The following is a 14691-nucleotide window of genomic DNA, read 5'->3' as shown; positions in this document are numbered from 1 at the left end:
CATGGCTAGAGGCTGGATTGACGTTTGTACTAAAATAACAAAGCAATGTGTTTTGAGAGAGGGGGAAAAAACACCCCAGTCCCCTGTGGTGTGGAAGTGAACTAGGACCAAGTAAGGGAAGGCCTTCCCTCTGAAGGAAGCTTTCTTAGTGAACGGTGCTCCGGAGAGGCAGTGTTACAAATGACTGCAGGAGACAGGTAATGATTTGCAAGTAATTTATTCCGTGTCGCTTTGCTAAACCTCAATTAATCAACTTCCACAAATGTATTGCCAGTGCTTGGCCTCCTGTTGGGAGAAGTCTCTGTTTCCCTCTCTCTCTGCATAAAAACGTAGCACGAAGCTCATATTGTAGTAAATCAAGCACCCAGGAATGAAAGAGCAGCCTCCAGTCTGAAAGCTCCCCGTCTCCCTTTCTCACTCTGGAGACAATGAGGAATCGCGTTTTAAAGGTGTTGATTCTTCTTAATAATCCCCGTTAACAAGAAATCACTTACTGCTGATATTGATCTAAACTGTTGTCAGTGAGATGAATTAGGGGCAGGGGAGAGAGGGCTGTTGATCTGTTGTTTTCCTGCCGGGCTCCTCCAGCACACTTCGGCTAATTCCTGCCAGGACCAAACCTTGTTTTGTGACTCCACGGAGTGACTCGGTGTGAAAGCTCCCAGAACTTAAGGAATATCTGGCCACAGATGCACTCTAGGAATTGTAGGGGTGTTATTTAGGAAAAACAATTACCTCAATTTCTAGAAAACTGCCAGAGACGAGGGATTTGGTATCAGTCCCTTGCAGCTGACATGTTTATTTGTTATTTTGGTTCCTTTACAAGTTGTATGAATTCCAGATAGTTTGTGTAAACCCACCATACGCAGTGTGTCTGAAGAGAAGTGGTGCTGAACTGCACTCCTGTTACCTTTGGATGGAATTGGGGGAACTGAATCATTCTAAATAAAGCTGGCCTAGAACGGGGGGAGGGGGAAATGCCAGTGCCAGACCATGCAATTCAAAAAAAGCTGAGGAAAGGGCACTGAGATCAAATCCAGGTACAAAGCTCATTAAAAACCTGTGTCCTTCACCCCTTAAAATGCCCCAAAACACTGAGAGGAGCTCTGATTTCAGGCTCCCTAGGGAAACGCTCGTACCCTGTGCTTTTCTCTGGAACGATGCTTTCTAAGCATGTATTTTTTTTTGATGTTGCCCTATAGTGCTGGAGCCCTTCAGGCTCAGACGGGGACAAGTCAGGTTTGACGCGTTCAGTTTTTGTAAGCAGTTGAGAGGACGGGACTTGTGTGAGGGAATGCTGTGGTGTGTGCTGACAGCCTCAGAGCCTTCAAAGTTTCAGAGAAACCTTTTTCCAACGCTCAACCCTGTGGGCCACACCGGCTCCGGAGGCTGCTCTTGCAGGAGGTGAGCAGGACCTGGCAGAGCAGCACTAGCAGCAGTGGGGTGCTTGAGCACATGAAGATGGTGAGCACCCTGTGGCTGAAATCAGCATGCTGGGGGTTAATTCCTAATGGCATTAATTCTGTCCAGCTTCCCCCAGATCTGTCTAAGGAGAGGTCTTTAACCATACCTTGCTCTGGCTGCCGGAGCAGGGCTGCAGTGCCGTGCTCAGCTTCAGCCCGCTGCTGCTCTGTCCTCTGCCTGCCTCGCGTTGGGAACTGGCTCCGAAGCTCCGGCTGCTGTTCCAGGGCCATCTTATCTGGCCGTGCATCTGCTCATGATGCAATCCCCGCAGGGATGGGGAAGCATGGGGAGGAGAGGAGCGTGTGAGGGGCTGTGCGTCCATCCCGCGTCAGAATGAGCACAGGGCAGTCCTGGAAATTGGACCCGAAAGTGGTGTCCAGAACTGCCTTTCGGAGTAACAGCAGTGGGTTCCCTGATAGCTGTGCTGCTGAGATAGGAGTGGGGGAAATAAATTTGAAGAAGTGACCATGTGTGAGGAAGGGAAGGGATGTTTGGGGTGTGTGGAAGCAAGAGGGGTGCTATAGACTACTTAATAAAGGGCCAGGGCTCTGAAAGAAGTGAGTCACGTTTTAGCTGATCTCGATGCTTTCCCTCGTGTTAACTCGGGACTTGTCCTCATCGCCTGGGGGCTCCCTGTCAGCTCTGATCCTGGCCAAGCTCTGCAGCAGCAGGCTCTGACCGCAGACGATGCCAGCAGCCTTGGGCCGGGCAGTAACGCTGTGCGTGCCTTGTAGATAAGGCAAACTGAGGCACAGAACTGCCAGTGCCCCACAGCATAGCACAGCGGCAGAATTTAAACCTGGCTCCCTCCTGCTCTCTCCCTGTGGCTCTCGGGAAGGCAGACACCTCAGCTATTAGCAGGCTTTTTTCTGGCTACCCTGCTGTCTCTCAGCCACCTGCTGAAGTCTGAGAGTCCCTCCGACCCACAGAATGTGTGCGAAGAAGGCAAAAGTTAACATACAGCCATCAATCCCAGGACAGGAAAGGTTTCATGCAGAAGTACCCTTTTCTTCTGGGGCTGGCCCCAGCTCCTGCACGGTCAGAGGTGGGCAGAGTGTGTCCGTGCTTTGGACCCTGCAGCCTGGTGGGGGCCTGGTGCAGCCCCCTTTGCTGCAACAAGCCCAGTGTCCCCCTGCCTCTGCTGGGTAAGTGTCCCCGAGGCAGGCTGGCCTTGGGGAGGACAGAAGGCCCCCCTCTGCACAGCCCCATACAGGTGGCTGTGCCCCATATGGCATTAGGGGCTCCGTGAGCAGCACCCAGGACTTCTCTGCCCCTTGCAGACACCAGGAGGAGGTGGGAGCTCCTCATCTGTGCCATCCCGCCTCGGGGGGTGCAGGGTTGTTCCCTTTGGGAAGGAGGGACAGAGGCTGCAGAAGGCTTCCATTCCCCAGCAGCCTTTCATCCCATGTCCCAGGGCCACAGCCACCCTGTCTCCATCCCTGTTTACTGATGGGGCCGATAGGGCCGGGACAGGAGGGGATGCAGGTTCTCCTTAATCACCTTATCACTGGGCCGGACAATCTCAGACACTCAGAGGATGTTTTGACTGCGCCGAATTACACTGTTTGTTGTTTCTCACTCCCAATAATTGACATTTGATAGCGACTACTGTAAAGGCTGCGAGGGGCTGGGGCTGAGCCAGGAGAGAGGTGGGGGGCCCTTCCCCTCCGGCAGCCCCCGAGCCCTGTAGTTTAGGGTTTGGGCTGCTTTTCCACATCCCCCTTGCACTACCTTTCTGTGAGAGGAAGAAATCAGCCCCCCCAGAGCCTCCCAGCGCTGGGACCCAGCTGGGAAATGGGGTGGTGGGGACAGGGCTGGCCCCAACCCCTGCCTGGGGGGTGATAGGAGGGGAAGGGGCTCGTGCACAGCGGTCCTGCCCAGGCTGGGGCTTCCAAAGTAGGTTGAAAATTAATTTTTACAAGACATTAAAAATGCAAGCACAGTTTGCACTCACCAACGCAACAATCTCCGAAATTTGGGGAGGGCTACAGGAAGGGGGGGAGCCCCCAGGGGACCTCGGCCGTGCAATGAAGGCGGGGGACGCGCAAGAAAAGCCACTCTGTTTAATGACAACTCGCTGAGCTCCGTCAGCTGCTACAGCAAAGGGAAAGGTGGCGGGACGAGGAGCGGACAGTGCATTTTGGGACTAACAGAGGTTTTAGTGCATAACCCTACAGGAACCGGGGGGTTTGGGGGGGCCTTGTTCCCCAGGGGGGCTGTCCTCGGCCATGCGCCCCAGCAGCAGCCTGGAGAGCGGCAGCCCGGGGGGCGTTGAGCTGGCTGGACAGCAGTGACCGTATGGGAAGTGCAAAACTTAAAGGTGGATCTCAATAATAATTAGTAAAAGAGTAAAAAATAATAATAATAATTACGGGTTGTAGGGCTTGGCTCGCTGTTGTTCGGTTAGTGGGAAGGAGGCAAGCAAAATGAGTGGCTGCTTTGTAGGAAGGAAGGGGGAGAACTATGGGGCAAAGACCCCGCTGGAAGCGGGGAGCCAGAGGGGTCCGGCACGGCTGGGGGTGGGAGCAGCCCCCCCAGTGCCAGCTCCAAACACCGGAGGCCTCCCCACAGAGATGGGTGCCAGGCTCCTGAGCTCCAGCGGGATGCTCCAGCAACCCGTCCTCGTCCCCCCGCAGCCCCCAAGTGTCCCGAGAGCGGCTCCCAGGCACGGCCGAGGCCCCCCCCAGGTTGTGGGGTTCCCCTGTGGGGCCGCCCTACCAGGCTCGGATCCCGTGCAACGTGGAGATGCCCGCGTTCCCCTGCGGGATGGGTGTCTGCACCGAATTCAAGTCCCCCACGCTGAAGTTCATGAAGTTGTTGCTGGCCGCCGAGGGCTGCATGGGCTGCACGGAGGGGTAGTTGCAGTTGTAGTTGGCGTTGCAGGCCGGGCTGTTGTAGTTGGGGTACGCGGGGTAGGCGTTGTAGCTATAGGGGTTAATGCTGACGTTGTAGGGCGAGCTGTAGGGTGAAGACTCCCCCAGGCAGGGCTTCCCGTCCCGCACCAGCACCGGCACGGCTATCCGCCGGGGCGGCGGGATCCCCACCATCTCGAGGGTCTGATCCTGTCTCTGCCTTTTGCATTTATACCTTCTATTCTGGAACCAAATTTTCACCTGGGTGGAGGTGAGCTTTAGGACGTTGGCTAGATGGTCTCTTTCGGGAGCCGAGAGATACTTCTGCTGCTTGAACCTTCTCTCCAGTTCGTAGACTTGGGCCTGGGAAAAGAGGACGCGAGGTTTCCTCCTCTTCCGCTGTCTGGGGCGCTCGGGATCGTCCAGGTCTCTCTTCTCCTGCTCCAGGCTCTTGTGCAGGGAGCACAGCTCTGCAGCAAATTAAACAGGCAAAGGAAAAAGAGGGAAGGGGGGAAAAAATAATTTAAAAAAAAAAAAAAAAAAGAGAAGAAAAGTGAGGTTAAACAACCCGCGTGCACTGAGGAAGACCCTGCAGCGCTGTTTCTTCCCCCCGGCCCCACTGCTGCTGGCTCGCTCTTGTGGCAGCGGCGCTGTCTCAGTCCTGCTCGCTCAAGTACCTCTCTAAGCAATTTGTCTTCTTTATTATTGTTATTCTCGTTATTATTATGTTGTAAACAGGGAGGCTCCGCGCCGATTTTAGTCACGCTCGTCTCTGCCACGGCTTGGCTTTCTCGCACGTGTGCCCTTTACATCGAACCCCGGGTGCAGAGGCAGGCTCAGCAGAGCTATTAATTAGCAATAAAACTTGTCACCTAATTGCTCGTTGGACACAAAGGAGGCCTCGCATGTGACATTGTGCCTTCACCTCCTGCTTTGGCAGCGAGCTTGGCTGTCGGGGGGCCGGGGATCTGTCCCTTCCGAGGGGCTGCAGGGCCGGGGGGATGTCTGGAGGGGGATATGGGGTGGAGATGTTTCTCCCCTCGCTTTGCCTCCCCCGAGCCCCTCGGCCGGGCAGCCGGTGCCGGTGCCTCCCCAGCCTCCCCGCTCCATCCCCGCAGCCCCGCTCGCCAGCAGCGCCTCGCCGCCCGCCTTTACCTTTCTTATCCGCCTTGGGGTCCTTGGCCGAGTCCATCTCCGCGTAGCTCTTCACGTAGTAAGGGCTGGGGAAGGCCGCTTTGGCCGGGGGAGGCTCGGGCAGCTCCTCCCGCAGGTCGGGCAGTGCGGGAGGCTCGGGGCCGAACGCCTCCTGCTTGAAGGCGGCCAGCATGCAGGAGGGCGACGGCAGCTCCATGGGGGCCAGGCCGCTCTGGTGCTGCTCCAGGTTCAAAATATCCTTGACCGAGAAAGGGGTCGTCGTCACAGGGCTAGGAAACATGGCAGAGGAGAGAGGGGCAGCGGCCGGAGCCCGGGGTCATGGAAGAGGAGGCGAGGAGCGGCCGAGGTGGAGCGGCGGTGGAGCTCGCCGAGGGGGCACATAGCATCCCCGCCAGCAGCCTCGCCTTGTGCACTGCAGGCAGGTAGGAGCGGACCATAAGGGATTGGAAGGAGGGACTAGGCACTTTTTGGGGGACTTTAGCTTTCTATTGGCCAACATTGCGGTGATGGTATGAGAGATGCAAAGTTGCATGTCACCTAATATAGTAATACATCTCCAAAACATCCCCGCTCGTTTAAAGGGGCGGCACTGTATTTATCCAGCTTTCCCCGCCGAGTTTGTTGATCCATTTAGAAAAAAAAAAAAAATCCAGAATGGCCTAATGTGTACAAAGTCCCTATCTGATGCCATCTATCATACAGTCAGATTAAATAAACAGGCCGGGAGGAAACCATCAACCAAATATGTGCTGATTTCATTTTTTTTTTTTTAAGCCAAGGAGCGGAGGTTTCGTTTTTAGCATTCTGCAATATCCGAGCGCAGGAACCAGAAAACGGGAGGTCACTGTTGTGCGAAGGGGAAATCCGTGCTTAGGGTTCACCCGCCTGCAAAAGCCAGCTGATAGAGAGCGACCCCCGGGCTCTGGAGGTCGGAACGAGGGGTGGTTTTTTTCCGCCGTTGTCCGTAAAGCTTTCAGCCCCAAACCAACCTTATTTTTAAAAAAAAACGCTGTTTGTGCCGGCATTTGAAAACACGGGGCCAGGGGCCGAGGGAGCAGCAAACCTCGCCGTGTCCCCAGCAGCCGGGGGCGTTACGGCTCTTTCTTGGCTTAGGGGTGGGAGGAAAAAAAAAAATCCCCCTTGAACGACTTCTTTGGTGCGGGCTGCCCGGCTCCGGCAGGCTCCGAGCCCTGCGGGGCAGGGGGAGCGGAGGCCGGGGAGCGAGCGGAGGAGCCCCCGTGGATGCGGTGAGTTGGGGAGCCCTCGGCCGTGCCCTGCCGGGGAGGCTGCGGCTCGCAGGCAGCCGCCGAGGGGCAATTTGTAGGATTTGTCCCCGTGCTCCTGCCCGCAAAGCGTCCTCCTCCCGCTCAAGGGAGAAAATATTTTCCGAGGCGGGGAAAAAAAAACAGGCACCTGCCCGCAGCAGCCCTCCCTGAGCAGTTTTTCCCCTGCTTCTCTCCCCAGAGAGAGGTTTTGTGTTTTGGGGAAATATGGTTCAGGATTTTTTTTTATTTTATTTTTTTTCGGGCGATGCTGGGAGTTCGGGACCAGGACTTTGGGGCTCGGGGCTGCAGCAGCGATTGCAGCCTCCTGCTGCCGTCCTGGGAGCGGTTTGGTCGTGAATCAGATCCGGATTTTCGCTATTTATCGAAAATATTTACCGAAATATTGCTAGCTATCGGGGGAGGGAGGCGGCACAGCGGCCGTCCCGCTCCTGGCGGCTGCGCTTCCCCCGGGCTTCGCTGGGGAACGAGCCCCGAAGAGGCCGGGACAGCTCGGGGGGGATTTTCCTCGGCTGTAGGAAAAGGGGAGAAGCGCCCTGGGAAGGTGGAGGCAGCCTCGGCACAGCCTCCCGTGTGCCTCGGCAGCCCCGCTCAGCCCCAGTCCGCTTCGTGGTGCACAGCGCGGCCGCTTTCCCGGTCCCATTGCCTCCTTTCCGTTACTCTACGAGTTTATTGGGATAGGCTCGGTAAATACCCAAATAACGAAGCGGCCTCCACCTCCCCTAAAAGCCCGAGCGGCGGCTGCAGGTCAGCCCTTTTTAGGTACTGAGAAACTCGGGTCCAGCCGAGGTGCTGGGGAGGCAAAACGCCCGTCCCGGCTCAGTTGCGGAGCTCACCGAGTGGGGCGCGGAGGCTCTGCCTGCCCCACAGCCCCTTCCCCAACCTGCTGAGCCCCGAGGGAAGCGGCTCCGACCCCAGCGGGGTCCGGCCCCGGCTGCCCCCGGCCCGCAGCGCATCCCCACCGGGGCGTCCCCGGGGAGGAAGAGGAGGAGAGAGCCGCCGGGCACCGAACAGCCCCGAAGCGAGGCCTGGAGGGTTTCCTCCAGCCCCAAATCAGCCGGCGGCTCCCGATCGATGTGGGCCCGGCTGCAGAGGGTGGAAGTGATTAATTGAACGATAAGCCGCAGCTATCATTTGGAATGTCATTAATGCGGCGGGGAGACATTCATTGGAGACAGACAGCGTTATCTCCGCTTTATCTTCAACAATGCATCACTTTTAATACTGCAGTTTAGAAACAAATGGGGGCTTTAGCCTTAGCCCTTCTCTGCGTGTTTATATTTTTGGAAGAATCACAACTAGTGGGAGTCCCGGCCTCGGCCCCCTGATAAATGAACATTAGCACTTTTTAGAACTACTGTATCAACAAAAAGAGCTGCAGGGCCGCAATAATTGGTGAAAAAGCAAACACTCCGCAAAGAGAGGCCAGGTCTGCTCTGTGTCCGGCTGATTGATGAATAAGCCCCTGACACACAGCAGCTCACGGACTTTCCGGGTCGGGGCTCGCCACCCGCTTCCCCCCTGCCCCTCTCCCCGGTGCTCTCCAGCTCGCTGATCCGAGCTCCGTTTTCGTGGCGGAGCGGAGGGGCCGAGGCTCGCCCCGGCAGCCGGGGCTGGCTGCGGGCACCTCGCACCGCCGTCCTTTATGGCCCCGCACCCTGCAGGAACCTCGACTCCGGGGCTGGCACTCAAGGGACCTCCTGGCCCTCATCAGGAGGGTCCCGGGATTCCGGGGGGCGCCGGGCATCACCGGTGCCCGGCCCCCCGAGCTGTCCCGCACCGGTGCTTTGGGGTCGCTTTGGATCGCTCCGGACTGAGCCTGGCCCCCGCGCCCCTTTGATTTCCACAGCCCTCGTCGCTTCTTTCCGCGCTCGTTAAATGAAATTCGTTTAAATACATGTATATGGATATAGAGAGAGACCTTTTCTCGCTGAAAACAAACAAAAAATCCACGCAATTAGTCCCGGAGAGCACATCCTCCCTCCCCCCGAGCTTTCGACACCTCGGACTGTTTAGAGAGCGAGATGGGGCCTTTTAAAAAGTTTTCCTCTTAATGCCAGCCGGTTAAGACGTCCAGGGCCCCCTCCCGCTCTAATTCCCGGCTATCTCCCAGGACTCTGTTTATACCTCGCCGGTAAACGCCGGGTTTTGAAACCTTGTCACTAATTGAGTGCTAACACTTCAGGTGCTATAGATTTGTTAAGAGCCAGTAGTCCCGAAATAGCCTATTAGGGTTTCGTTGCGCGACCTGGTGCCAATCTCCCAGTTCCCCCCTGGGAGCCGCTGGCACCTCGGCATCCCCCGGGGCTGCCCCGGCTCGGGGAAGGGCTCGCTTCGCCCCTCCGCCTTTCTGCGGGGAAATGCGGCTTTGGAGCTGTCCAGGCGCTTCGCTCTGCCGCGGCTAAAATCGCCTCCTCTCCTCGCTCTGTTTTTTTTTTTTTTTTTTAATTATTATTATTTTTTCTCTTTTTTTTTTTTTTTGTCGTAACGAAGCGCGCTTTTCCCCGCCGAGCTGCTGGCGAGGAGAGCGGCCCCGGCCTCCAGCGCTTCATCCAGAGGATGGAGCAAGGAGGAAAAAGAAAAAAAAAAAAAGATGGAGAATTTTGACCTTGACGCCCAGGGCAGCGATGAGGGGCCCTTGGCGAGGGGCCGGGGCTCGCTGCGGCATCCCCGGGCTGCTGCTGTGCGCTCCGGGAGGCTGCGGCACCCGGCCGGGAAGCACCGCAGAGCCGCCCGGCTTCTTCGTCCCCGCTTTTCGGGGCCATTTCTGCAAAAAATAGACCAAAAGCAGCGCGCTCTGGTGGGGTTTTGGTAGGCGCCCCCGCGGGAGCAGCGCTGGGGGGTGGCTCGGTGGTCGCTCCTCTGCCTCCGCCGCTGACCCGGGCAGGGCGGCCGGGGCAGGGGGACTTCGGGACAGCAAAATGTGCCCGTGGCTTTTCCCCTGCTGCCCTCGCTGGGCTCCGTGCCTGGAATCTGACAATTAGGCTGGCTCCTGCCCCGCGGGCGCTGGAGGTGGGCTTTCACCCCCCGGCTGAAGGCTGGGAGCCCGTCAGATAAATCCAAGGCTCTGCTTTTACCTCGCCTCTAACCTTTCTGCCCGGGCCGGGTTCGCTGGTGAAAGAGGGGATCTGGGATTTCGCCGTCCTTCCCTTCCCAGCTCCTGAGCGGCGATCGCGGTTTTAGTGCTGCCTCCGGTACGCGCCGCTCACCTGCGCTCGGGGAAAAGCTTAATTACAGTTAATTACAAAAGCGCTGGGTACGTTTCCCGGGGGAACGCGAGCAGGGCAGAAGCAGTGCGGTTATTTTAGGGGCAGGAAAACCAAACGAAGAGACTTCACGAACGCAACAACGGCTGGATGCGGGATGCGCCGGTGGCTGGTGATGGTCAAAGCCGTTTTAAAACGAAGGACATCGCGGGCTGCCCCCAGAGCCTGCCCCGACCCCCGCAGCCTGCCCCTACCCGCCTGCCCCCGGCGGAGCTGTTCCCAGGAAGGGGGGCAGCCTCCCGGCCGGGAGCATTTCGGGGGGTTGCAGCTCGTCTGTCCTCACGGCGCTTTCCAGAGGAGATCAAGGTCTGACTGCTCGGATGCTTCCTGCTAGCCGTGCAAATCCCAGCCGGCTTGGGTGCGCGCTTCGCACGCCGGGGGGGCTGCTCCGATCCCCCCCCCGGGGCCGGGGACTGCTCTTGGTGCACAGCCTGGAAGCGGGGAGGCACGGGTCGGAGGTGGGGAAGGAAAAAGAGAGGGACACATTTAATGTGATTTAGTGTTTGGGCTGTGTTTGGCCTAAAGGGGATTTTTACCTCCCCGCCCGGGGTGCAGCCTGGAGCCCCTGCCCTGCGCCGAGCCGGGGGGGGGGGGGGAGGCTGGAGCCGGGCGGGGAAAATTACAGAGCCCTGACCCCCACCTCCGCTCCGGCGTCTCCCGGCGATGTCCCCTCGGGTCCTGCGAGGGCCCAGCCTGTGACCCACAACCGGAGGCGTGAAATCGGCTGCCGAAAGGGCAAGCGCCGGGGCGGGGGGGTCCCTGTCCCCGCCGAGCACCGCTTCCCCCTGCGAGGGGCCGGCACCGGGCTCGGGGGCTCTGCTCTTCCTCCTTGTCCCAGCACCGGGAAGGCTTCCCCGGTCCTTACTGGGCACGGCTGAGCTGCCCCGGGGGGGGACACGACCGGGCCGGGGCTCTCCGGTGCCCTGCGCCGTCCCCACCCGCCCCCGGGGGCTCCTGCGGAGTGCAGGAATGAATTAAAGTGTGAATTAAAAAGAATATGTTAAATAAAAACGAAATAAACTCACGCTAACCTGGGACGCTCGTCCCTGCTTTTATTTTCTGCTTTACATTTCATTTTGCTTTCCCTCCTTTGCCCACCGGGGAGTTTGATAAAAGGGGAAAAGGGGCAAAAAAGGGGCTCCCCGCACCTGCTCGGCGGGGCTCGGCTGTGGGATTTCTGCTCCCGGGAGCAGGAATAGGGGCAAGGGCAGGATCAGGCCCTCGCCCTCCAGCCGCTGTTTCTCCCGACTCGGGGGAAATAATCCGTGGGGCGCTTTCGCAGCTCCGGGGCGGTCGGTGTCTCCGGAGCGGAGGATCCCGGCTCTGCCCCTCTCCGAGGAGCCGTAAAAGCGAAGCTCCGAGTCCTGCTGCGGCTTGGTCTGCAGGGAGAGGAAGGGTTGAGAAGCAGCCTGGGCAAAAATAAGGTAGATGGGAGACAGAGAGTGGCAAACGGGCTGGCGGGATAGGGGTTTTGTCAGCCCGAGGAATATGCAATCGCTGGAGATAAAATACGCCGTATTTCGAGAGCGCGAGAAAAACGAAAATCTTGTAAAACTTCTTTAGATTTTTATTTTTTTTTTAAATATGTATAAAATCTCCAGGTTTGTTACATCTTCGCAAATTTCTTTTTAAATTTCCGATGCTACTCGCATACCATCTATTTACCAACCGCGTATTTACCAATATTTACTGTCGCATAGCCAAACCCATCTATTTTTTTCCGCCTCCCTCTCTCCAATTCCCTCATAGCTAATTAACAAGGAATTAGCCCAGCGGCCGAGGGCAGGGCTCGGTGCGGGCGGCAGGCTCCCCGTGCAGCTCCGCAGCACAACGCCGCAATCCCTGATTTTCCATTAAAAAACAGGACTAAACATATCAAAATGAAACGCACGAAACGGCAAAATTCTCCCGTGAATTGATTTTGGGGATGGGGTTTATTTCGTAAAGAAATCGCAGAATTTTAGTTTTGATTGCCGGTGTTTTCTGACGGTTTCGCACGCTTTGCTCCCCGGGGGGCACTCGCGGATTTTAATCGCACCGACCCTCGCGTCTGGAAGCTAAAATTAGCCAGGGGAGCCGGCAGGGGATGGGGCTTTTGGGAAGGGGGGATCCGATGGGAAGGGCGAATCCCGGGGAGCCAGCGGCCCCCTTCAGTGCCAGTTTTGGAAGCGGGCAGGACAGCCGTGCTCCCCAAACCCTGCCTGCAGCCCCGGGGCAGCACCTGCTGCAGCCCCAGGGATGGGAACACCCGGGGGGGGCACCCAGGGGCCCCGTTCAGGCCCTGTCTCTGCAGCCCTCCAGGGCAGCGAGCTTGGGAAAAAATCCCCGAGGAGGCAACGCAGCCTTCTGGGGCATCTTCGTGTTAAATATTAGAGCCAGAGGCAGAAAAGATCCTTCCTTCCTGTTTTTTTTTTTTTTTTTTTCTTTTTTTTTTTCTGTCCCTGGCCCCTTGCAGTTTTTAATCCGCAGCCCCGATCAGAGCTCAAGAGGATATTTCCTCCTCCAGCGTTTCTCTGGGCAAAGAGGCACCAGCAGATTTTTTCCGTAATGATGAAAACATCTGGCCGGCTCCGAGCTGTCAGGCTTTGCGTTACTTCTTCCCAGATGCTGGCTGCCCCAGTGCAGCCCCTCCGTGCCCTGGCCACTCGCCTGGGCGATGCACTCCCGACCTCCGGCTACGGCCCGCAGATCCTCCACGCTGCCTCTGCACGGGGTGCCCGAAACCTCTGGGACCCTCACTGTGGCTCCTCGTGTTCGGAAACACTTTTTAGCCATAGCCTGGGGGAAAAAAGAAATCTATCCCAAAGTATTTTTGGAGGCTTTTTTTCCTTTGCTGTGTCCAGAAGTTGTTTCCACCACTGCCCCCGTGAATGTAGCTCGGGATTAGCTGCCCTGCGCCTTCCAGCCCTTGGCAGAGTCCATCCCGGGGACAGGGGCACTGCTGTGTTTGTAGCCAAAGCCCTTGTCTCTGCTTCTCATGCAGTCAGAACCAGACATGCTTTGGTAAAAATGTGCCCTTGGTTTTGTGTGTGTCGGAGCTGGCTTGTGCATCTGCTTTTAAGAAAAGTTAAAAGGCGGTAAATCCCCAAAAGAGAATTAAGGAAATATTAAGTGCTGATTCAGTAAGATCCTAAAGTGCTGGTCACATTTTAAATATCTGGATTTTGAGGATCATTCGTGTGCTTGAAGTATTCATAACAGAACCGAGGCCTGAACTACGAATGCTAGTGCATGGTGTAATTTAAAAGAAAAAAGAAAAAGATGAAACAGAACCACCTCTGGAAAATGAACAAAGGTACATCCAAGTGGAATGACTGAAAAAATAAATACTTCCTTAGGCCACAAGAAAACACTCTGAAAGATGCATTTGGCTCCAGTCAGTCAGAGCAGCCTGAGCCCTATCTAGAGTGACTCTTAGAATTTCAGTATTTAAAAAGGAAAGGGGGGATGTCCTATGTTTAAAAATATGACTTTACTTAGTCCCAAAGAAGAATAAACAAAGCAAAGGCAAAAACCTAAATGCCTCTAGAGAAAAAAATGTGTTTAACCACAATTCTAAACTATCCTTTTCCTCCTCCCTCCCTGCTTTTTAAAAAATGGACAAATAACAGCCACGCTCAAAACCATTGTGTCGTATTCTAGCTCCTCTATCTTTGCTCTCGTTGATGCCAAGGTCCATAAAATAACAATAATATTTACAAAATATGAACCTGATCCAGTAGTTCATGTTCAGGCAGAGCTTTGCACTTAAGGTGATGGAAGCTGTGGCAAAACAGGGAGCAGAAAACCACCGTGCATCTCCTGTCTTGGGAACCTCACAGTTCTTCAGGGGAGTGAAAGCTCGGCCAGACCGAGCCTTGGCCGTGTTTGTGCTGAGTTTCAGGTGCTGGGCAGGAGGAGGTGTGACTGTGGTGGAGGTCTGGGGGAAGCAGTGTAGGTCCATTTGCTTAGCTGACCCTCTCTCCTCATTCCCACCACGTTTATTCAGAATGACTTGTTAGCTTTAGCTGGATTAACAGGAGGATAAAATGTCTTGCAATACAGATTTCTGTTCTGCAGTTTGATGTGAGTAAATGATGTTGGCTCTGTGCGCTTCTTTGCGATAAGCCCCAGCAGCCCTGGAGTAAATCTGCATTTTGAAATCTGCCCCTCACTTGGCTGGTCGCTGGGCTCGCTCTCAACCAATTTTTATACAAATTCTGCAAGAAGTAAGAAACAGGGTAAAAAGGCTGCTGAACAAGCTGCGAAGTCGGGCACTTGGCACTCAGGATGCGACCCTCTGCTGTGTTCACAGTCAGCAACGGGGCTTTGGGTTTTTAGCTTTGCTTCCCCCCCCCTCCCAGCCTCTGCTTCCCAAAGCACACAGGATGAACAGCGCTCGTGTATCAAGCAGCCACTCAATATTTAGTTTTATCCTTCCTGTTGAGCATGTGGCCCCAGGCCGTGCTCCGCAGCAAGAAGTTAGAGCACGGAGAGAGAGCTTTTTGTCTCCTCTGGCATTTCAGGGGTGTCTGAGCTCTTTGGTGCAGGCGGTTCGACCTTCATCATCCAACATGTGGGAGGAAACCAAGGAGGTATTGGTTTTATTCCCTGTTAGGGGGAATATCTCCTATATGGAGTTATTCCCTATTGCCCAGGGAATTAAGGGAGCAGAGATGAAGGTTAAAAGCA

General features: G+C 56.0%; 1 protein-coding gene and 1 long non-coding RNA gene across 2 annotated transcripts; one reads left to right on the top strand and one right to left on the bottom strand.

Moving 5' to 3' along the window:
* Positions 1–201: 201 nt before the first annotated feature.
* NKX2-5 (NK2 homeobox 5) lies at positions 202–5960 on the bottom strand. The gene is made up of 2 exons (XM_005028769.6): positions 5472–5960; positions 202–4786 (listed from the first exon to the last, which is right to left on the bottom strand). Exons 1-2 carry the CDS (start codon positions 5749–5751, stop codon positions 4179–4181), a joined length of 888 nt encoding a protein of 295 aa, XP_005028826.2. The 5' UTR covers positions 5752–5960; the 3' UTR covers positions 202–4178.
* Positions 5961–8735: 2775 nt separating this feature from the next.
* On the top strand, positions 8736–11055 carry LOC119718346 (uncharacterized). The gene is made up of 2 exons (XR_005269347.2): positions 8736–9948; positions 10063–11055. It is a non-coding gene; the product is annotated as an uncharacterized lncRNA (long non-coding RNA).
* The last annotated feature ends 3636 nt before the right edge of the window (positions 11056–14691 follow it).

The sequence above is a fragment of the Anas platyrhynchos genome, chromosome 14 (genome assembly GCF_047663525.1).
Source record: "Anas platyrhynchos isolate ZD024472 breed Pekin duck chromosome 14, IASCAAS_PekinDuck_T2T, whole genome shotgun sequence".
Lineage (NCBI taxonomy): Eukaryota > Metazoa > Chordata > Aves > Anseriformes > Anatidae > Anas > Anas platyrhynchos.
Note: the sequence above shows the minus strand (reverse complement) of the source record. Positions and strands in the feature narration are given on the sequence as shown.